Source organism: Balaenoptera musculus, chromosome 10, assembly GCF_009873245.2.
Source record: "Balaenoptera musculus isolate JJ_BM4_2016_0621 chromosome 10, mBalMus1.pri.v3, whole genome shotgun sequence".
NCBI classification, from domain to species: domain Eukaryota; kingdom Metazoa; phylum Chordata; class Mammalia; order Artiodactyla; family Balaenopteridae; genus Balaenoptera; species Balaenoptera musculus.
Window position 1 is genome coordinate 52,384,501 of NC_045794.1, and position 27,669 is coordinate 52,412,169.

Consider the following 27,669-nt stretch of genomic DNA (forward strand, 5'->3'; position numbering starts at 1 on the left):
CTTTGCAATTTATATTGCTAATTTCATGGACTTTTTGAAATTCTATAATATTTCTCACAGCTCTGAATATTGTCTCCCTCTGTGACAGAGTAAAAATGCTGACATTAGAGGGAGAGACTCATGTTCCAGCTCTGCCCACCTCCCCCACTCCCCCACTTCTTCTCTCTGCCACTGAAAAGTCTGTCAACTGGCAAATCCCCTCCTCCTGCTCCCATTTCCCCTCCCAACACCATCCACGGATCCTGGTGCTATCTTCTGGAGACACAGAGATTTAAATTAAGTTTAACCTAAAAAAAACCTTCACATATATGAAATATATCCCAAATTCAAAATATATCCTAAATCCAATCACTTCTCTTTTCCTCCACTGCCACCACTCTGGTCCAAACAACATCAGCTCTTGCCTGATTATTTCAGTAACCTGATTTGTCTCCATGCTTCCACCCTAGCACCACCCCCAACAGCCTATTTTGCAACATAACTCCCAGAATGATGCCTCAAAAACACGTGAGCTACAGTCACTCCTCTATCTAAAATCCTCCACATGGCTCCCCAGCTCACGCAGAAACTGGACAAAGTCTTTGCAGTCACCTAAAAGGCCCTACCTAATCTGACATGTAGTAAGCACTCAATAAATTTTAGTTGAGTGAATGAATAAATTTATAGAACCCTTAATTCTCCTTATTTTCAAATTAATGCCGTAGTTCCTAAAAAGTTCCTCAATGGCTCAAATGGCTTCCAGACTTCCATTCTGGTCAGCCTCTTATATGAACTTTAGGTTTTTAGTGTCCTTCTTAAAATGTAGCACCAAGATTAACATGGTTATACAATTTTAGTATAATCAGCGAATTTTACTCCATACATCCTTTTATCACTGTCACGTAGGATTACAATAGCTTTTTTGGCAGCCATGTCATAACATTGGATCCATTCTGTTTTTAATGAACGAAAATTCCCATGTCTTCACCCAGAAATTGATGTTAATTCAAATCTACTCATCTTTGCACTTGTGCAGTTGGTATCTTGAAACAATGTAAGGACTGACCAAAAATTACTTCTTTCATAGAATTTGATTCTTTTTGTTCAAAGACATTTGCATGGATGCTTCTAATTGCTCAGTTTTGCTACTATGGCAACACTGTTAGTTGTTACTATTTTTTCAGCCATTACATTTTCCATCATCAGCCTGTCCCCCTTGTCTTCCAACTGGTATGCACCTTGAAAGTGTTGTTGTTGTTTTGTTTTTTTGCTGAGACTATTTTGCTAGATATTTAAATATTTCTCCTGATATGATTAATTATAGAAATAAAAATTAAATAGAATTCAGAAGACCTAGGTACTATCAAATCTACTAGCTTTGTGATCTTGGAGAAGTGAATGAAACTCTATGCCTCAACTTCATCACCTATATAAACTGAGAATCATAATAACTTGCTTCTGCCATTCAATAGGGTTGTTCAGTGAGATCATGGCAGTGACAAAGGAGTATTGATATAAAATAAGAAAAATGGCCAGAGACCCTTAACCAAGTTACAATCAGACAAGCATCTTCTCTTTCTTATTTAATATAAATTTATTTATTTATTTATATCTTATTTTTGGCTGCGTTGGGTCTTTGTTGCTGTGAACGGGCTTTCTCTAGTTGCTGTGAGCGGGAGCTACTCTTCGTTGAGGTGTGTGGGCTTCTCATTGCGGTGGCTTCTCTTCCTGCGGAGCATGGGCTCTAGGCACGCGGGTTTCAGTAGTTGTGGCACACGGGCTCAGTAGTTGTGGCTCGCGGGCTCTAGAGCACAGGGTCAGTAGTTGTGGCGCACAGGCTTAATTACTCCGCGGCATGTGGGATCTTCCTGGACTAGGGCTCGAACCCGTGTCCCCTGCACTGGCAGGTGGATTCTTAACCACTGCACCACCAGGGAACTCCTAAGCTTCTTCTCTTATCCTGTTACTTTTTTTTCCCCTTAAAATATAGCTCTATAGTATAGAGAGCTGGTCTGAAGTTAGGATGCCTGCGTTCTAACCTTCATTTTCTCACTAACTAGTTGAGGCACCTTGGACAAACAATATAACCTGCTATGCTTTATTTTTTTAACCTAAAAACAATAGGATTTGCCTACATACTTTCTAAGGTCCCTCTCAGCTTTTGAATTTTTGAAAAGCTGTCATGCTGGCCCACACTCAAGAATAACACAAATCTTACTTGCACATTTGTCTTCATTAAGGTACATGTCTGGTGGCTTTTATAATGACTAAGATATTCATGCTGCATTTCAAATAGGAGCAGAGGTGCAGGGCCTATAAGAGCTAAAGCCTTTTAAAAGAGTCCTAAAACACCAAATTGAAACCAAGAAGTTTAGGTAAGTAATTAAAAAACCACTTGGGCTAAACTAGAAAGAATTTTCCACTTACTGAATATAAGTTTTGTAGCTCAGACCCCACCCAAAACCCATGGGTACTAAAGACTTTAATAACAATAATGCATCTTGTTTAAATAAAAATAGTTAATCTTTTTATAAGAAGTTTAAATGATTCAGACATTAGCCATCAATTACTTCTTCTTTCCTTTAGAAAAAATGCACCACTTGGACTTTTACACAAAAATGTCAAAATGCTAAGAAGGGAACATAAGTTAATATGAACGAAGAAGAGAAAGATGAGTTGGGACATTACCTCAGATTCTTTTACAAAGCTAATTTTTATTAAAAACGTGATTAAACATTTAAAACGATTAAAGCAAAATTCATATTATATTATTCATAATCCCACTACTGTATGAAACTTTATAAACATTTATTAGTTTTTAATTTAGTTTTATTTAATTTAGTTTAATTAGTTATAAATTTACTCAGGTTTATATTTGAGTTCCTTAACTTTGGGGCAATAATCAACTGTAGGACTTCATGGGAAGAGTCCATTATCCACAGGGAGAGTAGATGAGGAGAATCTTCGGAAATTTGGCTTAGCACCTTCAAAGACATCACTTTCTTAGTTTTTCTCTATCTCACACACCACCAGCTTGCTTTTAGTCTCCTCTGCAGGTTTCGTGTTATCTTCACATCCCCTAAATGTTGCAGTACTTCAGGGCTCAGTTCCCTTACATTTTCTCTTTTCTATCTAGTTATTTTCCATGGCTTTAAATTCCATCCATATGCTGCTGATACTCATATTTATAACTTTAGCCCAGACTCATATAATACATCTGTTTATCAGACTCTTTTACTTGGAAATCCCAAACATAACATATCCAAATGAATCTCTTGACTCCCCATGAAAAATATCGTATCTCCAGGCTGCTACATCTCAGTAAATAACAACTCCTTTCTTCTGGATACTCAGCCCCCAAAACTTGGAGTCATTCTTGACTCCTTTGTCTCATATCCAACACCCAATCTGTAAGTAAGTCCCGCTTAGTTCTACCTTTAAAATATCCCAATGTTTCTTACTTCCACCCCCTACTACTACGTTCCAACCCGTAATCTTGTTCACCTGGATTTTTGCAATAGCCTCCTAACTTATCTCTTTTCTTTCCCTTTCCCCTCCTAAAGTCTATCCTCAACACAACAGGTCTTACAAGTAAATTAGATCACTTTGCTCTGTTCCTCAAAACCCTACTTTGGCTTCTCATCTCACCCAGAGTGAAATCCAAAGTCCTTACCATCGCCTAAAAGGCCTTACAAGATCTCCATTCTTTCTCCACCGCTGACCTGACCTCATCTTCCATGGCTCATGCCCCACCCCACCCCTCTTCACCAGCCATGCTGGTCTCCTTTCTGTGAAAGCAGGATCCCACCTTGCACATTCTCACTCTGGGTTTTTGTACTTACCATTCCCTTCAGATGCCTACACAAATGGCCCTTTATCAGAACGGTCTTCCTAACCACCCACATGAGATAGCATCATCCACCTGTCCCCTTTATGCCCTATCCCATTTACCTTGTTTTGTTTTTCTTCTTAGCACCTATCATTAACTGACCCATTACATGTTATTTGTTAATGTCTACCTTCTTGAGCTAAAATGTAAGGTCTATGATGTTACTTTGTTCACTGTAGTATCTCCATTACCTAGAACAATGTTTGGCCCACAATAAGCACTCAATAAATATTTGTTGAACAAGTGAATGAACAAACCCTGTAGTCTTAATTAGAGACTTGACAAAATACACATGAGCAACTGAAAAGTCGGCATGACATTCATTGATTTGATATAGGGAAAATGCCTGAATTGGAGTTACATACATCTGAATTGCACAAATAAAGTATTGACCAGAAATGTAAGTTGCAGGGCTTCCCTGGTGGCGCAGTGGTAAAGAATCTGCCTGCCAAAGCAGGGGACACGGGTTCAAGCCCTGGTCTGGGAAGATCCCACGTGCCGCAGAGCAACTAAGCCCATGCGCCACAACTACTGAGCCTGAACTCTAGAGCCCGCAAGCCACAACTACTGAGCCCATGTGCCACAACTACTGAAGCCCATGCACCTAGAGCCCATGCTCCACAACAAGAGAAGCCACCACAATGAGAAGGCTGCCTACCGCAATGAAGAGTAGCCCCCGCTCACCGCAACTAGAGGAAGCCCATGCGCAGCAACGAAGACCCAATGCAGCCAAAAAAAAGAAGAAGAAGAAGAAATGTTCCTCTCGTATGGGTGGCCAGAAATGATCTTATTTAGAGGCAAGCAGGGGTCAGGAACAAGTTTCAGTCATGAGTGATGGGAGACAAAATTTTCCATCCCATCAACAAAAACTGAAAGTGGTCCTGTCCCCCTGTTATCCCTTCTCTCCATGCTTAAGCTTCTGGGAAGGATGGATAAGAAACATCAAACGATACATAACCCAAAGTTTGAAAGTATTATAAAACACAACCTGATGATTCTCTATGCCTATCTCCTATGAAGTTCCTGTATAACAAATAAAACACTTAAAGGATTGCATTGAAAAGAATAGATAATCTAAACTGAGGCGTTCAGATCTCTTTACACCATTGTTTATATGATGTGGGACAGAAAACTTCAGTGTTAAGATGCCTTTTGCTGCTTAAGGAAACCAAATCTCTAGAGCAGCCTGGGTCATGAGCCTCTTTACAGGTGTATTCCTTAAACTTCATGCTGAATTTGTAGACTCACATTTCTCTCCTATTTCTAGATAATCCTATACGAGTCTTATCCCTAATGTATTTCTCCTTTGTGTGTCACCTCAAAGTCTTTCTAATACTCTTTTGTGACATGTGGTATCACTTAATAAGCCAGGAGCTTGGAGGGATGCAAATTTCAATCAGACACAGATCCTTATCTCAAAGAACATGGAGAAGGCAAGTATATAAATAAGTCTAATAAAAATGTACAATAAGAAGTATTATAAGAAAGTACTTTCAGAAAGTTTTGAATGTGTAAGAGACCTTAATGGTCAAGTATTCTTACTTCTTCATTTTACAGATGAAGAAACTAAAAGAGAAAAGGTTAAATGACTCATTCTGTGAAGTACAATCAACTCATGTGAGGCATTGTGGTGGGCTGGAAAGAACAGTGAACTTAGGGTGAGACAATCTAGGAATGATTTTGGATCTCATCTAGTAAGCTCTCATAAAGAACAAATGATCAAACTTCCTTAAGCCTTAGTTTTCTCCTCTACAGAACAAGGATTATAATTGCTTGCCTGTTAGGGTTGGTGGAAAGATCAAATGAGATCATGAAAAGGCGCTACTGATTATGAGGCAATTTAAAAAATGTAAAATATTACTACAATTAATTAACTGCAGAACTGGAAACAGAACTCAAATCTCGTAACTTTTAGACCCTTGTCCCTCACATATTAATGTGAAATACTCTCTACGACTCCCAGTATATGACTTAGCAATTCACCTTCTTGCACAGAGTAGATTATAATTATCAATCATATGTATGTTGTTTACTGGAGTTGTATGACCGTTCCTTACCTGTTTGAGTTATATACAGAAAAATAAAACAGATGCTCTTGCTATGAAACTTTCTTGGCTAATTCTCACAACAACGTAGGATAAGAATTTTATCTAACATTTCTCAATACCATGTTGTATTTTCAGCCTGTTTATTCTGGCTTCTTCCTTAGAATCACTGTTGGTGTTGAATAAAAGTTAAGCAATTAAAAAGAAAAATAAACATCAGGAACTTTGTAGATCAAACTAGAGAAGACATCCTTGAGGCACTTTAAGAGAAGTTAAGTGATACCATCATTATGATATTGTGTTACTTCTTTGATCTGCTAAAAAGTTAAGTGAAATAATCAGTTTATATTTCTGAGTTTTCTTTCTAGTTGTTGCATGTAGAAATAAAACTAAGAAATAGGTCAACTGTAAAAGCTTTTGTCGTCTTCCTCACCTCATTACAGACTACTCCCTCTTTAGGATGGGTGAGAAAAGAGGGAACTAAGTTTATTTTTACACATATTACTGTATGAATTAAGAAAGGTATTCAAGAAGTGGTGTGCTGTAGTGGAAAGAACATGAAATTTGGACTCGGAGGTCATGGGTTTCAGTTTTCCATCTGCTTCTTGAGACTTGAATCAAGTAACTTTTCTAACCTCAGTTTCCTTATTTGTAAAAGATGAAAACTAATAAAACCTACCCTTTGGATTGTCAAAGGAATTATATGGTATTCCCCAAATAATTAAAAGACAGCTAAAAAGATGCATGTCATCTTTGGAAGAGAAAATAAAATTGAAATCACTTTTTTAAAATGAGGCACATGAATATAAAGTCAGAAAATTTAGATGGCATTAGCAATGGGATTAATTTTTAAAATATATGCTATGGAGCCCTAAACACTTGCTATAGTTGGGACACAAATTTGAGTATGAACTTCCTAGCTGTCATCTCAAACAGGGAAACATGGCAAGTCAGCAAACCAACAGCATCCATCCATAAGGTTAAAAACAAATTAGTAGTTTTGTGATTCCTCAAAAAGTGAAATATACAATTACCATATGAACTGAAATTTCTAGGTACACACCCAAAATGATTGAAAACAGGTATTCAAACAGATACTTGTACATCAGTGTACATCTTGTACATCATAGCAGCGTTATTCACAATAGCAAAAGGTAGAAACAACCAAAATTTCCATCAGTGGATGAATTATCTACAAAATGTAGTATATCCATACTAGGAAATACTATGCAGCCATAAAAAGAAATGAAGTACTGACACATACTACATCCTGATGAATTTCAAAATGCTAAGTGAAAGGAGTCAGACCAAAAGGTCACATTATTGTATGAGTCCATTCATATGAAATATCCAGAATAGTTAAATCCATAGAGACAGGAAGCAGATTAGGTTGCCAGGGGCTGAAGAGGGGGAGAAACAGGAAACGCCTGCATAATGGGTATGGGGTCTCCTTTGGGAATGTTGAAAATGTTTTGGAACTAGATAGAGGTGATGGTTGCACAACTATGAAAATGTACAAAATGCCACCAATCGTGCACTTCTAAATGGTTAATTTTATGCTATGTGAATTTTACCTCAATAAAAAAAAATAATAAATAGATTAAACAAAGCAAAACCAATCCAAAACCCAAACAAATGAGTTGTCTGGAAAAGTACAACTAATACTAATACTGAGGCCTGAAAGGACATTCTCTAAGGAAATAAACCCTTAACAATATCTCTGAACATAATGCTGAGTGTCTTATCATTCTTTAGAAGGTCCTTCAGTAAAGGCTGATGTCATGACTATGAAGGGAAATATGGCAATACGTATTTTAACTGGGAACCAGGGGGAGTATGGTGTTAGCAATGTGGCCCAAGCTTCACTGGTCTCTGACCAGCAGGCTTAAGGCAGAGATAATATTAAAAACATATAGAGGAAGAGGTAGACTGCCTATCCTTCTATAATCCTTCATAAATGTTTCCCTTAGTCAAAATTTTGAAAGCTGTAGAGCAGGAGTGAGTTTGAGATTGCATTCCCTGCAGACCATGGGTGCAGGTTGCTAATTTAGAGGCTTGTGCTTTAAAAGTTAGCCAATCTGGAAGCAGGAGTAAGATCCATTGGTAAATGAGGAGAACTTTGGAAGCAGGTAGTGACAGTGCTGAGTCCCTGAAGGTTCTCCTGAGAAAGTATAAGATCTGCTCAAACACTCAAAGGGTAATTATGACCCCACATAGTTCCATGCAATAAATCATGCCCTCAGTATCTTTAAGGAGGAAAGGTTTCTTGTAGACTCCATGAGACCATGTATATAAAATCTCTTTGTAAAGTATAAAGTTTATACCAATTGTAGTTTTCATCGTTGTGAATATCTGGCTATAATACCTAGCATGTAAACAACGTATTTGAACAGAATTTTCACATACAGTATTCATTCAGTATTCTTGACAGATACTTATTGAATATTAATTGTGTGCCCAAGAAGGATAGACAATATTATCAGCATTTTAGAAAAGAATAAATTGCGGTTCTGAGAACCTAAGATTTTCCCTAAGTCCCATAACTTGGAGACTCCAGACCTTTGGTTCCTAGTTCATTCCAAATCTTTCTGCCCCCAGGGGCTAAAACGACCAAGGACTATGGTTGCCAAACCCCTTTGTCTTCATTAATTACTAAATGTGATTATTTGATGCCTTGGGCAAAGGTTCACCATTTCTACTTCTGTCTGTGCAGTGGTATTTTCCTTAACTGCTGTTACATGGAGTTCTCTCTCAGAAGTCATGCTACCAAACACACACACAATGCTTGGCTGTACATTACTGGCTAACATTTGAATGTACATTGTGTGTTAGGTGTGGTGCTAAGAATTATGGAGACATATTCTCATTTAATCCTTAAAATAGCCTTCTGAGGAAGGTTCATCATCTCTCTTTTGTTTATATAGAAACTAAGGCTCAGAAAGATTAAATAACTTGTCCTAAGTCACAGGCAGAAATATAAATGGTCTGCAAATCCTTATAGGATATCAAAAGATTCCTGAAAATCAGAGGCTGACTTCTATGATTCCTACCTGGAGAGCCAGTAGGGTGTGGAACAAATGTTGAAAGTAAGTGACAGGGCTGGGTCCCCATCCAGTTTTGCTTAACTTCAGACTCACAGCTTAACTCCTCTGCTATCCTGAGACACAGGTCTAATACGTTTGTAATCATTTGATTCCCCACCCAGACAATTATGGTAATAAATTTGGGGTCATTATCATCATAGTGGCTAAAATTTTCTATGTCAAGCGCTTTTTAAAGTACTTAACAGTCCTAGATTCAGGAATATTTGTAGATTTTAAAGTCCTCTGATAAAGGACAAGAAAGTGCCCGTCCACGTAAGAGTATTTTTGAGGAGATGGCAAGCTTTTGCTAAGAAAAGTCAAAAGTTCAGGTTAATGAGTATTATTCTGCTGTTGGATTCAGGATGTTGAAAAGCTAGTATCTATGCTTTTGACTAACATGTTTTTCCGTTCAGATGTGTATAATGTAATAGGGCAAAATAATTTATTTGACAAAACTTATCATAGTGTGCCAGATATTGCGCTAGGTGCTGCCATGTAGATGCTAGGGTTTAAGTATTCAAGAAGTGTCAGCTCTGCCAGTGTTGGAGGAAAAGGGAAGCGATCTTTACCAAACTGGGAAAAGTTCATCTCTCTGAGATTCATTTCCTAGTCTATAAATTAGGGGGTTGGATATCCAGGTCTTAATCGTCTCTGTTTTCTTGACTGTGTGTGAAAGTTTCTCCTCTTCATCTGTCACCACTCCCATGTCAAAATATTCATCTCACGCTATCCTAGCTTTGCAATTCATTAATTAGTTCAACAAACGTTTACTGAACGTGCCTGAAGTGTCAGGCACTAAAGCGGTGAAGCAAGGTTCCTCTGCTCATAAAGCTTACAGTTCAAAGGGATAAGACAATAAATAAATTAAAAAATAGGAAAACAAATGCATAAAAATACTCATTAGCAATAAGTAAATAAATAACTATAGGTTGGAAAGGTCTTAAGAAGGAAATAAGCAGGATGGCACGTTCTCTTTTTTTCAGTCATATAATGTGATTGGCTCTTTCAATTCCGAAAACGACGACCTATCAAGGTTATCAGATTTTAAAAGGGGAAAAACGATAATACCTTACAACGAACTAGGGAACGAATAGCCATTACTCTTGAAGAAAACTGTATTGGGGCTGGTTTACTCTACCTTTTCCTTGGAATGTTAGAGGAGAGGCTTTTCAAAATGAGAAGCGAGAGTAACTCACTTTTTTTTTTGGTAAGTCAGTCCGAAAGACAAAGCGAAAAGAGAGTACCAGGAGTCAGGCAGGGAAATTACCAATCGTCTGGCCATCAAGATTCCTTTAAGTCTCTAAGCTCCCCTTGGCAGCGGTAATCAAGATGAAAGAAAACTACTGCCATGAACTTCAGTTTTCCCTTCAATATTACTGCCCGGTGGCAGGAACCTGGGAAGAAGAGGTCAAGGTGTGGTTTGGCGAGAGGTAGTTCCCGGGAGAGGCGCTGGGAAGAGCAGGGCGGAGAACAGCCGGAGAAGGTGACAGAAAGGGAGGGGAAGAAGGCGCTGGCACCCCGAGGTGAAAGCGCATAAGTCTCTGCCGCGCGCGACTCAGGTGGCCCTTTCCCGCTCAGGTGAGCTCCTCCCGCGCCTCCCATTGGCCAAGGCGCCAGTGGCGCTGGGAAGGCGACGCAGTCCGGTCTAGTTCAGGGTCTAGGGCGGCGCGTCACTTCCGGTAGCGCGGAGCTTGTAAAACACCCTGGAGAGAAAATGGCGGCAGCAGCGGCTTCGGCGCCTCAACAGCTCTCGGATGAGGAGCTTTTCTCTCAGCTCCGCCGTTACGGCCTATCTCCTGGCCCAGTGACGGAGAGCACCCGCCCGGTCTACCTCAAGAAGCTGAAGAAGCTTCGAGAGGAAGAGCAGCAGCAGCACCGGTCTGGGGGCCGCGGCACCAAGACGCGGAACAGTAATAACAATAACACAGCAACCGCCACGGTCGCCGCCGCGGGAGCAGCGGCGGCGGCCGTGGGGATGGGGGTCCGGCAGGTCTCAGGCGACCTCTCCTACTTACGGACTCCTGGGGGCTTGGGCCGGATCTCGGCTTCTGGCCCGGAGAGCCCCTTGGGAGGGCCCGGGGGCGCCTCGGCCGCCCCCACGGCTGGCAGCAAAGTACTGCTGGGATTCAGCTCGGACGAGTCGGACGTGGAGGCCAGTCCCCGGGACCAGGCCGGCGGCGGCGGCGGCGGCGGCGGCGGCGGCGGCGGGAGGAAAGACCGGGCTCCGCTCCAGTATCGCGGGCTCAAACCGACGTCGGCGCCCCTGGCCTCCAGCGAGGTGACTAACAGCAACTCGGCCGAGCGGAGGAAGCCCCACTCGTGGTGGGGGGCCAGGAGGCCGGCGGCTGCCGAGCTGCCGAGCCCGTCGGGGAGAGATGGGGCGGCGGACGACGAGGAGCAGGAGGGAGAAGACGGCGAGGACAGGGACCCGGAGGCCGAGGAGCCGCTGTGGTCCGGCCGGACCGTGAATGGCAGCCGGCTTCTCCCCTACAGCTGCCGGGAGAACTATTCGGACTCGGAAGAAGAGGAGGACGACGACGTGGCCTCCAGCAGACAGGTATTGAAGGACGACTCCCTTTCCCGGCATCGGCCCAGGCGGGGCCATAGTAAGCCTCTCTCTTCGCTGCCTGCGAAATCGGCCGGCGGCCGACTGGAGACCTCAGTTCAGGGAGGGGGAGGAATCGCGATGAATGACAGGGCGGCGGCCGCCGGGAGTCTAGACAGGAGCCGAAACGTCGAAGAGTCGGCGGCGGCGGCGGCGGCGGCGGCGGAGCAGGGAGGAGGGTTTGATCCCCTGGACTCCAGCCCCATTCCTAGATACCGCGCTAACGCTAAGAAACTGGCCCCTCTCCTGCAGCCACCGCTCGCGGACGTGGACTCAACCTTGGATTCGTCCGCAGGCTCCCTTCTTAAAACCAATAATCATATCGGCGGTGTGGCCTTCGGCGTGGACTCCCCCAGGATTTTTTCCAACAGCCTCCCTCCCAGTGCGGCGGTGGCCGCCTCTAGTTCACTCAGGATCAATCACTCCAATCATACGGGCTCCAATCATACCTACCTGAAGAACACATATAACAAACCGAAGCTTTCCGAACCTGAGGAGGAACTTCTCCAGCAATTTAAACGGGAGGAGGTGTCCCCAACTGGGGGTTTCAGTGCCCACTACTTGTCGATGTTTCTCTTAACTGCTGCCTGCCTGTTTTTCCTCATATTGGGACTGACTTACCTAGGAATGAGAGGGACAGGAGTCTCCGAGGACGGAGGACTCAGCAGTAAGTATTAAACCCCGTGGGGAAGGCAACAAAGGGAATGGTGTTAGTGGTCGGCTCTCACCGCACTGGGCGTTTTACCCGAGGTGACTTTTGTCTGCAAGAACATGGTTTGATAGTGAAACACAACAGATGGAGTGCATTCGTATCATCTTTCTTTAAGAAAGAACGTGATTACCATGATAAGAATGATAATCCCATGGCTGGTTTTAAGATTTTTCTGTATGAAGTACGGGGAAATTCAGAACATCTTATAAAAGAACAAAATATTACAAGCAAGTCTGTTAAATTTTCTTTTGGCCTTAAATAACCATATGTGGAGATGCCAATCCAATTACTCAACAGTTTGGAGGTATTTTGTTCAGGGGCATCATAAATGCAGTGGGTTTTTTGTTGGTTTGTTTTTGTTTTCCCAAATTGAGTTGTGGTTCTAAAAGGCAAGGTAAGATCTCTTGAAATTCTGGTTAAATGTTTTGTAGTATTAAGTATATGTGTAGGTAGTTTTGTAATTTCTTTAAAGTGAATGAATACAGATAGAAAGTAGGAAGGCATACCTCTACATTGATTTCCCAGCCCGAAGCACCTCCCCTTCCACCAGTGAAAAAAAATAGTGGAAGGGAACTGCACGGATTTGCAGTCAGATTAATCTGGATTGGTCTCCAGGCCCTGCCTTTTACTTGCTAAATGTCTGTAGGCAGGTGTGTTCACTCATTCATTAAGCCAGCATCATCTATGCTGCCCTTCAACACAGGAAGATGAATACTGATGGCTTTGTGTTCTATGAAGGAAATAAGGATGGAGTAACTGGTGTATTCTACTTTAGAGATAGAGTAGGAACTATTTGAAGCAGGAGAAGGCGACGGCCTTGTAGGAGACAGGAGAGCATTCTGGGCAGAGATCACAAGAGGAGGAGGAAAGGCCTTGAGTTGAGCAAGAGCCTTCCTGTAGGTTATATAGTACCTTGAGCAAGGGGGAGTGAGCCAGAGTTTAAGCTTCCCTTGCAAAATCTGTAAAACGATGCTAATCTTGATTAGGATGATGCCTGGGAAAATTAAAAGAGAGAAAGTAAATTTAGTGCATGATGGACTGCTGAATACATAATTTCTCAGTGTTAGGTCCTTCTCCCCTCCCCCTGCCCCCTGAAACTTCCTGCCCTTTTCACCCAACATGAATTCGCTGTATCATGATTTGTATTTATAAAATTGGCTTACTCTTACTTTATTTCAAAATAGTGAATGATGCAGTTAGCAGACATAAAGAGTGGAGTGAAAATAGTGTAAGCTTTGGTTTGGTATAGCCAATTCTAAGATAGTCAAATAATAGATTATGATATTCCTTAACTAGAGGATTTAGAAGAGGGCTGAAATCCAGCACTCACTGTAAATTGGTACCCTGGGAGCAAGAGTGATATATTGTATCCTGCCCCAGATATTAAAGAGAGACAAGAAATAAGGTCACACTAGAAGTTATACTAGTAAAGTTCACATAAATGACATTACCCATGAGTAGTGCCTTCCTGCATGTTTGTTTCTCCAACAGAACCTGGTCTGTTCTGGCCCTTTTCTAAGAACTAAAGGCTTTGCACATATTGTCACTCAATCTGCCCAACAACTCACAGAGGCAGATGGTGTCATCGTCACTCTAGAGATGAGGACAGTGAGACTCAAAGAAGTTAAGAAATGTACCCACAGTTGAACAGCTAGTGAGTGATAGGACTAAGATTTGGTTTCAGATTTTTTTCAACTATTAAGCCCATACTACTTTGGGTATTGTTTATAGAGAGCTTTCTAAATAAGAGGATACTTTTATTAGAATTAACAAAATAATTGAGTACTTGGTAGGATTTCATACAGAATTACTGATGTGCACAATTCTCAACTAAGGTGACTTGTCACATCTTTCTTGTCACTACTAAGATGAATGGCTAATATTCTCTTAAGTACTAGGGATAGGATTGCTAGGGCTTAGGTACCTCCCCCCCCCCCTCCACCATTGTGGAAGGAAGGAAATTATAAAGTGGTTTGCACTTTAATAAATGGTAAATATGAGGTAGCTTGGGTGATGGAAAGAACAGTGGCTAAGAGGTAGAGGATCTGGGTCCTAGGACTTGTCAAAATGACCTTAGTCAAGTTAACTTCTGAGCCTCATTCTTACATATTAAATGGGAGTAATAATTTCTGCTGTCTATGGAGTTGTTGTGAGGATCAAATGAGATAGTTTGTAAACAAGCTTAAAGTGATATTCAGAAGTTTAGATAAAATTTGTTGTATTCCTGGTAAACTACAGTATATATGTAAAGAGAAATAGTTAAGTCATTTCTGTAAATATTTAGTAGTATATTTCTTACCTATTCAACATTTAATTTTTATTAAATTCTATTAAATACACATTGTAGACATTGATACAGAAATTTGAGTCAAAGTGTGATGAATCCTTAAATGTATTATATACTCGACCTATTGTGTATCCTGGTAGAAAGAAGTGCCTGTTAGTTCAGTTAGTTTGCACACCTAACGGTGAATAACTTCACTCCCTATATTTATGTATTCTGAATCCTTTGTCATATTATAATGGTTAGCCAGTGCTTAACTGTAGGGTTCATTGGTCAAATAGTGTGCTTAAGGAAATAGTTTTACTTTGAGTAATAATTTCACCAGAAGATTGTAGGTTATATGTGAGAGTAAGCTTTCGTAAGCTTTCATTAGTTACCATTTAAATTATGTATAGCATGTAATAGATTAGCCTTTTAAATAGTTCCTAATCATTTGTTCTTTAAAAACTTCTCATCAGTACCCTAATTTTATTAATTAAGTTACTTTTATTAAATTACTATGAGTGTCTGCTTTCTCATCTGTAAAACTAGGGAGTTGGCTTAGATGATGTCTACGTTCTTTCCAGCTCTAAGGTTTAAGATTCTAGCTTTGAACTGCCCTACCAAAACAGCTCAAGGATCAGCCTGCAGTCAGATTAGATCAAGACAACCCACCAAAAGAACATAGAGAGGCAGAATAGATTAACTTTCTTAGGCTCATCTGATCATTATTAAAAGTTGTTTTTCAGTTACAAAAGACATGATTTTTGTAGAAAATTTGAATAGAGATCTATGAAGCAAAAAATGAATCAGTATTGTTTACCTCTCCTCCTAGTCTCACACTCACCCTTGGCATAAATAAGTTCAAATAATAAATTAGAACTTTCTTTTTGCTTTTCATGTAAATACATGCATTCATATATATGCATGTGTGTGTGCACATACACATTTTCATTCAACAGTAGAGTGCCTACTATGTGCCAAGCACTATTTTAAGCAGCAGGAATATGTGGAGAACAAGGCAGATGAAATCTCTCTTCTCATGGAGCTTACATTCTAGGGGGGAAGATAGACAGCTAAACAAATAAGAATTTCAGATAGTTGCTAACACATGGTAATGGTAGTAACTTGAAAGGCATAAAACAGAGTCTGAATTTTATTTTAAGTAACATCCTACTATACATATTCTTCAGTTTCTTTTTTCACTTAGTATTGTATAATGGGTAGCTTTCCTTATAGTAAGTTTAAGTACAAAGGCATAATTTAAAAATCTCACATTTCACTGGTCCCTTTCTAGTCCGATAAAAATGCTAAAATCTCTGCCATCCTGAATGTTCTTTAACCCTCTGTTCTCCTCTAGCTCTTAGTCTCATCTCAGCCAAGATTACTCTTTCCTCCCCTGCCATTCACTCAACCCCTGTCTAGTTTAGCTTTTTTTTTTTTTTCACCATCCATTCCTCTGTAACCTCTCTGTCACCAGTTACTTAATTGCTAACGGAGAGAAGCTTTAAAGTACTCTTCACCTCTTTGATACATTCAGTACACTGACAGTTCCCTTCTTTGTGAAACTCTCTCCTTTCCAAACTTCTGTATCACCACTCTCTTCTACTTTTCATTTATTTGTCTGCCTGTGTTTTAAATATTGGTGGTCTCTGGAACGCTTATCCTTTTGTACAGTTTTCCTAGGCAGTTTCATCCACTCTACTGGCTAATACCTCCCAATTTTATATTTTCATCTTAAATTTTTCTCTCTTGGGTTCTAGACTTAACCATTTGTTAGACAATTTCTTCTGGATGTACCAGAAGTACTAACACCATCTGTACTCATCAGCTTTACTTCCTTTTACCTTGTTTCTCCTGTTTTGTTCCCTGTTTTAGTTAATGGCATTTCCATCCACCCAGAGCTCAAGCTAAAAACCTTGAATTTGCCTTGATTCCTTCCTTTCCTCCATCTTCCTACCAAACCTCAAAGCACAGTCTATCTTGTTACCAAATCCTGTAGTTTTACCTGCTACCTATCTTTTGACTCCATCTATTTCTCTCCATTCCCCACTGCTCTAGGCTAGTCTCTTGCCTGAACTGATTTAGCAGTCTTCTAACAGTTGTCCGTGCTTCTCGGCTGTAGCTCTTCCCGTCTGTTTTTCAGTGTCAGAGCAATATTTCTAAAACAAGAATGCAGTAATTCATTCATGCTTAAAATTACTCAGTGGCTTTCCCTTACTCATTGGATAGAATGTAAACTCCTTGGCTAAACTGTTCATGATCTAAGTATGCCTACTCTTTCTAGCTTCATTTCTTAGCAGTCCCTGTTATCACACTTTACTTTCTGGAAAACTGGAACTTTCTGGAACACTGCTTGGTGTTCACTGAATATGTCACTGAGATTTTTGTGCCTTTGTGCATGTGCAGGTTGTTTCTTCCTCTCTACTAACTGCTGTTCGTTCTTAAAAGTCTCACCTCTGGATGTCTTCTCTGTCTCCCTATCCTCTTTACCCTAGAGTTTGGCCCATCATTCTCTACTCAAAGAAGATCTTATGCATCCTTCATAGCATTTATTTCATGTTTATAATTGTGTATGTCCACTGTGCCAGATAGATTACAGCTCCTTGAGGTAATGTTCCTACAGGAGGAATTGAGTACACTGGAAAAGAGCACAGGCTCTTTCATTTCTCTCTCTTGACCACAGGGTCATGAGCCTGGATGACTGAGAGAACAGTAATACCATTGACAGGAATTAGAGATGTTGAAAAGGGATCTTTTTGGGGGAAAGGCAGCATAGAGAAAATGAGTTTATTTGGGGCTTATTTTTTGAGTTATTCAAGTAGCAATATCCTGTAGGCTATTGTAGTTATATAATTGGATTAAAGATGAGAAACTGATGCTTAATGTGAAAGTAAAGTACTGTTTACTAAAGGAATAGATAACCTTTTTAATATTTGTTTCTTCTTTTCGTGTGGGTGTTTCGTTCTTAAAGACAAGACTGAGTGCTGCAAAAGGTACCATAGTTTTTAAAAAATTATATTTTTACTTTTTCAAGTAGACTAGCCGAAAGGTCAAAACTTTGAATCTGTAATGAAATGGGCATAAGGATTTTGAAAAGTAGTTGTTGCCCTCATTCTTGAAGAATGAAAGCTGAGTGAGAAGTTGACTACTTTGTAAGAACAAAAAAATTCTTAGACCTCTAAGAATATTCCTGGGAATACCAGGGGATTGCATATCCCAGTCTGATGATTTGAGAAATTAAAATCTACTATGTAAAAATGTCTTTCATCTGAAAATTATCTCTAGCATAATTTAAAATAAAAATCATCAGAGTGAAAACTTGTAAGTTCCCTATGAGTGTATTCATGGAGCCTAGTTTGAAACATTGGCATAGATATCAGGGCTTGGATCATTAAAGAGGCAACCTGGGTTTGAATTTGGGCCCTTCCTCTTGTTAGCTTTTTTATTAAAGGCAAGTTGCTGAACCCCTGTAAACCTCAATATTCTCATCTGTAAAATAGAGTTAAGTCAGAATTAAATGAAATAATGCATGTAAAGTACTCGACTCAGCACATGACACATAGGAATAATAATAACAGCAGCTAACCCTTATGTAGCACTTTGTGCCAGGCACTGAGCCTAAACAATTATAATTGCCAAGTAATCTTCATGAGGCAGGTATTTATCCCATTTTATAGATAAAGAAACTGAGACACAGAGAAGTTACATAACTTGCCTAGGGTCATGAGTGCAGAGGCAGTATTTGGACTCAGATAGTGGCACTTAACCACCCTGCTAGATTGCCTTTTAATATGTGCAAGTACATAAGGGCTCTGTATATGTTCTCCACTATTATTATTATCTAGGAAATTATGAAAGATATGGATGGGTGAAGCTGCTTAATGCATGAAATCCCAGAAGTGCCAAGGATAATCTTTGAAACCTAACGTTAGTACAAGAAAGTACAAATTTGTACTTACTTGACGATTAGGAATCATGTGGAACTGTTTATCCTTCTATAAGGTTTTAGATTAATTAATTCATTGATATATGAGGAGGGCAGTCTGCTATAATATAATACAAATTATATAATATGTAAAACTATAAGGCATATGATACTATTTCTAATTTTTAAAAGATTTGCATAGTCTCAGACTGGTGGGGATAGTGGTCCTCTGATTTGCATTACCACTTTTTTTTTTTAATTTTTAAAAATTATTTTATTTTTATTTTTTGGCCATGCGGCGTTCCCTGACCAGGGATCGAACCCGCGCCCCCTGCGTTGGAAGCACGGAGTCTTAACCACTGGGCCACCAGGGGAGTCCCCTGCATTACCACTTTAAAACTTAGGTTTTCCATTGTTCATTTTCAAGATGTAAAAATCTTTTAGTACATTTGTTCTCCCTTTTTTTGCACCTTTTAAAAAAGCTTTTAATGTATTTTCCCTATGTGTATATTTGTTTCAATGGAAATGAAGCATTCTGTAATTTCAGGAATGTTTTAAAAAATTAGATAATTTTATGATTACCCAGTAGAGTTATGAAGTTTTGAAATAGCTTCTCCTCGCTCACTAATCATTCTATATGTTTACCTATCTGAAAAATATTTTATATAAATAAAAGGAACCTCAGAGCAAAGAGGTTATAACGTCAGTGCAAAGAGATATTTAGTTTATAAGAGTTTAAAAATGAAGTATACCTTGGACTTCCCTGGTGGCGCAGTGGTTAAGAATCCGCCAGCCAATGCAGGGGACATGGGTTTGATCCCTGGTCTGGGAAGATCCCACATGCTGTGGAGCAACTAAGCCGGTGAGCCACAATTACTGAGCCCATGTGCTGCAACTACTGAAGCCTGCGAGCCTAGAGCCCATGCTCCGCAACAAGAGAAGCCACCACAGTGAGAAGCCTGCGCACTGCAACAAAGAGTAGCCCCCGCTTGCCGCAACCCAAGAAAGGCCATGCGCAGCAATGAAGATCCAACACAGCCAAAAATTAAATAAGTAAATAAATAAATAAATAATGAAGTATACCTTAAACTTTTGGAAATCTATAAAATATATGGTAAGCAAGTAGTAGTAACTTCTTTACGAAAAGCATATTACTAATGGTATGTCTTTATTCTAATCCTGTATTAATTTATTATACACTAAAAATTGCTACTATTTAATTTGGGAATCCAGCACAATACTAATTGTAGAAATTATTATAACATGTATTGTCTCATAACTTTATATTTTGACTTTCATACTCAGAATTTATTTATTTATTTATTTTTAAAAAGAAGCTGTGTATTCTTTCTTTCTTTCTTTCTTTCTTTCTTTATGGCTGTGTTGGGTCTTCGTTTCTGTGCGTGGGCTTTCTCTAGTTGTGGCAAGTGGGGGCCACTCTTCATCGGGGTGCACAGGCCTCTCACTGTCGCGGCCTCTCTTGTTGCGGAGCACAGGCTCCAGACGCGCAGGCTTAGTAGTTGTGGCTCACGGGCCCAGCCGCTCCACGGCATGTGGGATCCTCCGAGACCAGGGCTCGAACCCGTGTCCCCTGCATTAGCAGGCAGATTCTCAACCACTGCGCCACCAGGGAAGCCCCAGAATTTATTTTTAACAGATTTTAAAGTGAACCAGTAGCAGTATATTTGGATTTTGCTGTTTTAATAATGCATGTTTTAACCTGAATCACACAAGTGATAGTTAAAAAAAATATGTAAAATTTGATCTAATTAATATTCTTTATTAACATCACTGTCAAAAATAATTTTTAAACAAGAGTTGAACATGCCGCGGAGCAACTCAGCCCGTGCGCTGCAACTACTGAGCCCGAGTGCCACAACTACTGAAGCTTGCGCACTCTAGGGCCTGCGTGCTGCAACTACTGAAGCCCGCACTCCTAGAGCCCGTGCTCCGCGACAAGAGAAGCCACCGCAATATGAAGCCCATGCACCATAACGAAGAGTAGCCCCCACTCGCCACAACTAGAGAAAGCCCGCGCGCAACAACGAAGACCCGACACAGCCAAATAAATAAATAAAATCTTTAAAAAACAAAGCAAAACAAGAGTGGACTAGGAAGGAAGTGTTTAGGTTTTAATATTTATTTATCTAACATTTTATAGTTAAATTTTACATGTTTTACATCATTCTTTTGAAAATATATTTCTAAGGAAATTAGCTTTTAAAAAGATTGTGAAAATTTATACTAACAGGTAATATCTGAAAATAGGATAACAAGTCTGTCACATTGAAGCCGTCATTATTATTTTTACAAGGTCTTAATTTTTTTTCTTTATTTCTAGAGGTATAGAGTTTAAAATTATACCACTTGTTTTGCCTGGGTAGCAGAGTTATTGCTCTATGTCATAGTTTTTTGCTTAAAATGTTTTTGCAAGATGACTTCTAAATTCATCTTTATAGCTATGTTGATATCAAATGGCACGCTAACATTTAAAATAAGGCTGGGTGCAAAACTGCAAGTTGAGTGATAAGTGGTTAAGTATACACCAACAGTTGCTCTCCTGTCCTGAATATACATGAATGGAAAAAAATCCTTTAGGAGCAATGGGCATTTTAACACATAGAACATCAATTTTGTTTTGCAGTTAGAGACCCCTTTTATGTGTGTATATATGTACAAAAGGAATTTGCTGATTGTGGCTAATTCCTGAAAGCACGTTATACTTATAAAGGAAGCTTTTGCTCTGTAGGAATTCACCTAGGTATAATTTTTTTTTAATGTTTATTTATTTTTTCTTATTAGTCATCCATTTCATACACATCAGTGTATACATGTCAACCTAGGTATAATTTTTTAAACACATATAAAGAGGGTCATTGAAATTAATTAGCAGGAGGAAATCTTAGAATATTTGTTTCTTCCAGTCCCTGGGCTATGGCTTAGAACCTTGGTCAACCTTGGTAATGACTTCTGGGTTTAGAAGGACACCTACTATGGTAACACAAATGCTTTCTTGCTTGATTTAGTTCTCCTGTTCATTCATCCATTTACTCACTCATAAATTATTTATTGAGCGCCTACTATGTGATACCGGAAGATGAGTATATACTTTCTAGAACTGTAGGAGGGATACTCTTTCCCCAGCACGCGGCCGCCCTCCCGCTCCCAGCCCCCACATTCTCTTCTTTTTCCTAAAATGCACTAGCTAGCCTTCAGAACTGAGATTTGGTTACTGTGCAACATTGTTTCAGATTTGTCCATTGTGACTCCAAAACATGACTTTAAAAATTAGTTTCTGCAAATTTGAGTATGCCCTATGATAAAGTTTACTACAAAAGAAATAGTTTCATTTCTTACAGGATTTTAGAAGTAATTTCAAGAGTAAAAAAAGGAAGAGACATGAAGAATGAATTTGTCAAAAATGAAAATATTATCAATTTGAAATGTTTATGATTGTGGTTTAAGATGTTCTATAAATGTTCTTATGCTTATGACAAAAGTCTTACTTTGTTTTTTAAAGTAAGAAAATCACCTTTAAATGTCCCTTCTTTTAGATTCTAAAGCCTTAAATGATAAAAGCATTTATTGAGAACTTTCTGTGTGTGAGCACCTTTATATTAATTTCCATGAGGGAAACTATTAATGTTATCTCCATGAGAAAACTGAAATATAGAGGGAATAGGGTTAGGTGTGACTTAAGATCCCACAGCTACTAAGTTTTAAAGACAGCATTTGAACCCATGATCTGACTAAGGGTCCACAGTCTTAGCCACTGGGAAGCCGCAGATTTTCTTAGGTATCTTTTCTCACCTACTAACTTTATTTCGGCAGGTAAATCGCTTGTGACCTCTGGGCTTTGGTTTTTGCATCTGTCAAATGAGGGGATAGTAAAATCAGCTCTACTTCCAGCCAGTGACTTTTGTAGGGAACTGATGTGATAATGTCTATGGAAATGCTTTGGAGAAATTAGAAGTGTTGTATAAATGTATATTTTTAATGCTGTAAGTTAGAATTTCCTAGCTATAGTAGTTTAATTTAAACAGCACGTGTTCAGCACTATGACATGTCCTGTCGGCAATGTTAATAAGTAATGGAAGAGTTGGTTAAATTTATAGTTCTTATCAGTATTTTGTTAAGCTTTCTCTCAAGTTGTCTGAGCAGATAAAAGGAATCATATTTTTACATTACCTAGTTAGTGCCTTATCTCTAGGTGCTGAAAAAGAATTTTCTATCTTTGCAGTTATATTAATGTAATAGATTGTGAAGCACAATTTGAAACTAGATTTTAGCCTCCTGGACCGCTAGAAGGTAGACTTGCTGATAGGAAAGACAGAGATGGGATACATTGCTTTAATCCAAAATATAGTAGTGAATTTGAGACAGAAAAACATTTCTTAGGAATATGGATGAGTCTTCTGTTAACATTATCTGAAGGACAGAAAGTACTTGCAGCTGGTAGAGAAGAATGGCCTGTCACATGCTGTTCTTCATCCCGTTTGTAAGATACCATGAGTACTATTATTGGTAAAGTGGGAAGGTGAGGTGTGTCCCCATGAATAGGCAATAGATTGAGTGGGGGTAATCAAGAAATTGGGGGGGGATGAAATAATGAATTTGATAAACATTAAAATCATGCTAATTAAATTATAAGGAATTTAAAGTACATTAGGATCTTCAGTCTCCTAGATAATTCATATGAAGCACATAATGAAATTTTCATCTCATTTTGCATTTGAAATTGTATCAAAGATGTGGTTTCAGACCAGAGCTGTCTAATAGAAATATAAACCACATGTGTAATTTTAGTTTTTCCAGTAGCCATATTAAAATGTAAAAAGAAACAGGTGAAGTTAACTTTAATAATAGATTTTACTTAATCTGGTAATCTAGAATATTATCATTTCAACATAATCAGTTTAAAAATTATTGAGATATTTTACATTCTTTTTTTGTACTAACAGCCTATTTTATACCTACAGCCTGTCTCAAATCAGACTAGCTAAATTTCAAGTGCTCAATGGCCACATGTGGCTAGTGGCTACTATATAGGATAGCGCAGCTCTAGACTGCCCTGAGTTATGGAGTTATATTGTTGGTTTAATGAGATCTAACAGCTACTAATTTTTGAATCTTACAATGTGCCTTGCATTGTGTTCTCCATAATATTTTCAGTTAATCTTTATAATAACTCCATGATGCAGATTTTACTCTTCTCATTTTATAAATACAGTGAGGTATAAGAGATGTTAATTTGTTTAAGGTCTAAGGTCAAACAGGTAGTCTGTAGGAGAGCAGGGATTTAAAACCAAGTCTGACCCCAAAATTCTTGTCCTTTTCATTGTATTGCACTGTTTTAAAGCATGGCCACTTACCTAAGGCAGGTTGGTGAATGAGATTTAGTTCTTCCACTGCTCAGTTATTTTTGATTCACTGCAGTGACTTTTGATTTAATTAGTCCTTGTTTTAAAATATAAATACAGAGCATTTTTAGGTTAAAGTGGAAGAGGTATCCCCTAAATTCTTACTTATATTTCTAATTGGGAATATTCCTTTATATTCTTTTCACCATGTCCTGTTGTAAACTGCTTTGTATAGCTCTTCAAAGTAGACACGTAGGAGGGAGGGATGACCTTTTGATTCTGGCACATGACTGTTTTGGGAGATAAGGGGAAAGTCGGCTACTATTGAGAAAAATGAAAACAGGATGACTAATAAAACTTTTGTTTTAGTAAAAAAAATTTTAAAGGTTTCAGTACCTCACTTTGAGAAAGATTTTTGGATGATCTTATTCATCATGCTCTTTGAATTATAAAAATTATCTCAGTTCTTTTGCATGGTGTTATTTTATGATGGATTTATACTTAGCAACATTAATGAATTTGAGTAATTTCTTTGAATTATGTTTAGATTCATAGAGAATGTTTGCTCACAAAGACAAGCTGTTTACTTCTAAAAGAAAAAAATGGACAATCCTTAATTTTTGAATGGTTGTCTTCCAGATCATGTGTAAAATAGTTGTTTGAACTTGGAACATATCTAACTACACTGTTTCTAAGTTCCCAGGCTAGCCCATAGAAGCCTATTTAAAACCATATCCTATTTTAAAAACACTAATTCAAAAAGATACATGCACTCTAATGTTCACAGCAGCATTATTTACAGTTGCCAAGATAAGCAACCTAAGTGTCCATCAACAGATAAATGGATAAAGAGGATGTGGCATATATGTATATATACAATGGAATACTACTCGGCCATAAACAATAATGAAATTTTGACATTTGCAACAACATGAATGGACTTGGAGGGTATTATGCTAAGTGAAATAAGTCAGAGAAAGACAAATACTCTATGATATTACTTATATGTGAAATCTAAAAAATACAACAAACTAGTGAATATAAGAAAAAAGAAGCAGACTCACAGTTATAGTGAACAAACTAATGGTTACCAGTGGAGAGGAAAGGGAAGAGGGGCAACATAGAGGTGGGGGATTAAGAGGTACAAACTATTATGTATAAAATAAGCCACAAGGATATATTGTACAACACAGGGAACATAGCCAGTGTTTTATAACTGTGAGTGGAGTATAGCCTTTAAAAATTGTGAATCACTATATTGTACACCTATAGCTTATATTATATAGCAACCATACTTCAATTTAAAAAAACATATCCTGTCTTAGTACTAGTATAGTATTGGTGTAAGTTTTAGGTCCTCAGAGTGTGGGTCATGTTCTGTGGGAGTTGGATTAGGAGGAAGCAAGTTTATTTTTGGCTTTTTATGTTTTCTCTTCTTATACTTTTGTGTCTCTTAATTCCTGTTCTTATGCTGGCCTGAGCTACTTGGCATTCTACTGTGATCTTGGTTAAACATCTAAGTGCTCAGTACTTCAAATTTTTTCTTTTTTTTAAAAAATTGAGATATAATTGACATATAACATTGTGTTAGTTTAAGGTGTACTATGTAATGATTTGATATATGTATGTTTTGTGAAATGATTACCACAATAAGTTTAGTTAACATCCGTCACCATATGTAGTTATATTCTTGTAATGAGAACTTTTAAGACCTACTCTCTTAGCAGCTTTCATTTATACAGTACAGTATTGTTAAATATAGTCACCACACTGTACATTACATCCCCAGGACTTATTCATCTTATAACTGGAAATTTGTACCTTTTAACCACCTTCACCCATTTCACCCACCTCCCTACCCCCCGCCTCTGGCTGCCACCAGTCTGCTCTGTTTCTACAAGTTCGTTTTTTTTTTAGATTCTACATACAAGTGAGATCGTACAGAATTTGTCTTTCTCTGTCTGACTTAACTTCATGTAGTATATAATGCTCTATAATAAATACTAGGTCTACTTACTGGGTGCTTGGCAAGTATAAACATAAATGTTTACACTTAAGCATTTAAGTCTTAAGCATTTTTTACATGATTTGATAAATGAAGAATCTGTAATGGAAGATTAGGCTAATCACTCTGTCCAAGGTTATAGGTCAGAGAGGGGAGTTGTGGTGTTATTTTGTTGGTTGAACTGTGGCAGTATGACTTGAAAGCTCATCCCCTAACCATTGTACTATACTGCATTTCTCTCTCGCATTCCCTCTTCCCCTTTTACCAAATTGGAACTCTTTATTTTCTCAGTTCAGGTACTTTTAGCTAAATGATAGAGAAATCCATTTGATTGAATTAATTCACAATATTATAGAATTCTGATAATAAAATTGATGTGATTTTATGATAAAATTTGATAATGTGATTATCTTTAGTGAGGATTGAGCCAATATGGAATCAGAAATTAACCCAGCTTCCCTAAATCATCCTTCATCCTTATATGTATAGTTAGTTGGGTTGCCTACATTTTTCAGTTAGAAGTTAGGTCCATAGTGCTCAACTTATGCGCTGAAAAACATTTTGGGAACACCACGCATTACAAGGTATTGTCTGAGGACCTAACAAATGATTTGCCCTTCTCATATTGTTCTATTATTTTTCAACTACGTATCAATACTGCTATGATTAGAATACAAAAAAATTACATATTCATGGTAGAATTTTGTCATATTTTCTTAGTATGTGAATACTAAAAATACTACTTTGGGGATCTGAACATCTTGATATAAATGAAGAAGTCCTTTTACTTAAAAAGTGAAGAAACACTGCTTAAAGCATGCTATAAGGACATTGTATATACTGGTTATATTTTAGAATTTGTTTTCAAGACAATCATAGTGAATGTTGGGAAATCAGTTGTAATGTTTAAATGACTGACTGACCAACCTATCAACTGGTAAAAGCCCTTTAATCTTCTCAGAGGTGATTGTACTTTAAATACAAGATCTTAGTTAACCCAGCTTCTCTCTCTGATTAGTGAAATTTTTGTCATTTAGTGTAAAATTCAGGTGTTATAAGAAGGTTTTTGGCAGGGAGCCTTGCCTTGAGGTCTTCCATTTCGTCTCTTTCTAACTAACAGATTTTCTGAGAACTCTGTCATTTCTTCCCAGTAGCTCCATGGCAGAGACGAATGAGGAATGGAGTAGTGGTATATTGTGTTATTTGTAAACTGAGTGCCGTCTATTTTTTAATTTCATGCGAGGATTGGGAAAAGAAAAAAAAAGCTAAGATTTATTAATCTCTTTTCTCCCCATATTGGTATGCATAGTCACAAAACATCCCATTTTATGTTAGTTTACTAGATAGAGTCTCAGAGAGGGTGACTTGCCTAAGGTCACAAGTCATAAATTTTGGAAGAAGTATTCCTTGCTCCAGAGAGTTTTTTTTTCCATTTTACCTCACTGCCTTTCAGTGTGAAAAGATATTTTTCATTCATCTAAATGACTTAACTTCAGAAGTAAGCATTACTTAGTGGAAATTTTTATTTAAATTAAAAAATTTTAATTTGTATTTTAAAGTTTAAAAATTATACTAGGTTGAAATTAATATATTAAAGTTATAAATTATATTAATACTGTGTCATCCAAGAAGGAAAAAGGATAAAGATAATCATCCAATTACTTTGAAAATATTTAGTACCTTTTAAAAAAATTCTGTAATATTTGAGTTAGAAAATGAGAGAAACTAGAGTGATTTAGTGTCCTTGCCTGAATTTTGTTGTAGGCAGAATATCAGTCCAAATACATTAAAAAAAAATAG

At 38.3% G+C, this 27,669-nt stretch overlaps 3 protein-coding genes across 5 annotated transcripts in view; 2 read left to right on the top strand and 1 right to left on the bottom strand.

Annotated features, from left to right (window-relative positions):
• The window catches only part of LOC118902786 (putative metallothionein MT1DP), a 31,516-nt gene extending 22,021 nt beyond the window's left edge, over positions 1-9,495 (top strand). The window contains exon 2 of the mRNA XM_036867456.1: positions 9,410-9,495. Within this exon, the coding sequence (XP_036723351.1) occupies positions 9,410-9,495 (86 nt within the window). The remainder of the gene's footprint in view (positions 1-9,409) is intronic.
• WIF1 (WNT inhibitory factor 1) overlaps positions 1-11,075 on the bottom strand; it is a 156,199-nt gene extending 145,124 nt beyond the window's left edge. The window contains exon 1 of the mRNA XM_036865884.1: positions 11,012-11,075. The gene's annotated coding sequence lies outside the window, so the exon portion shown is untranslated. The remainder of the gene's footprint in view (positions 1-11,011) is intronic.
• The window catches only part of LEMD3 (LEM domain containing 3), a 69,939-nt gene continuing 52,966 nt past the window's right edge, over positions 10,697-27,669 (top strand). For 2 of the 3 annotated variants that reach the window (XM_036865881.1, XM_036865882.1), the window contains exon 1: positions 10,711-12,268. In XM_036865881.1, coding sequence (XP_036721776.1) covers positions 10,711-12,268 — 1,558 coding nt within the window. Of the gene's footprint in view, positions 12,269-27,669 lie in introns of all 3 variants that reach the window. The other variant, XM_036865883.1, reaches the window with a different exon arrangement.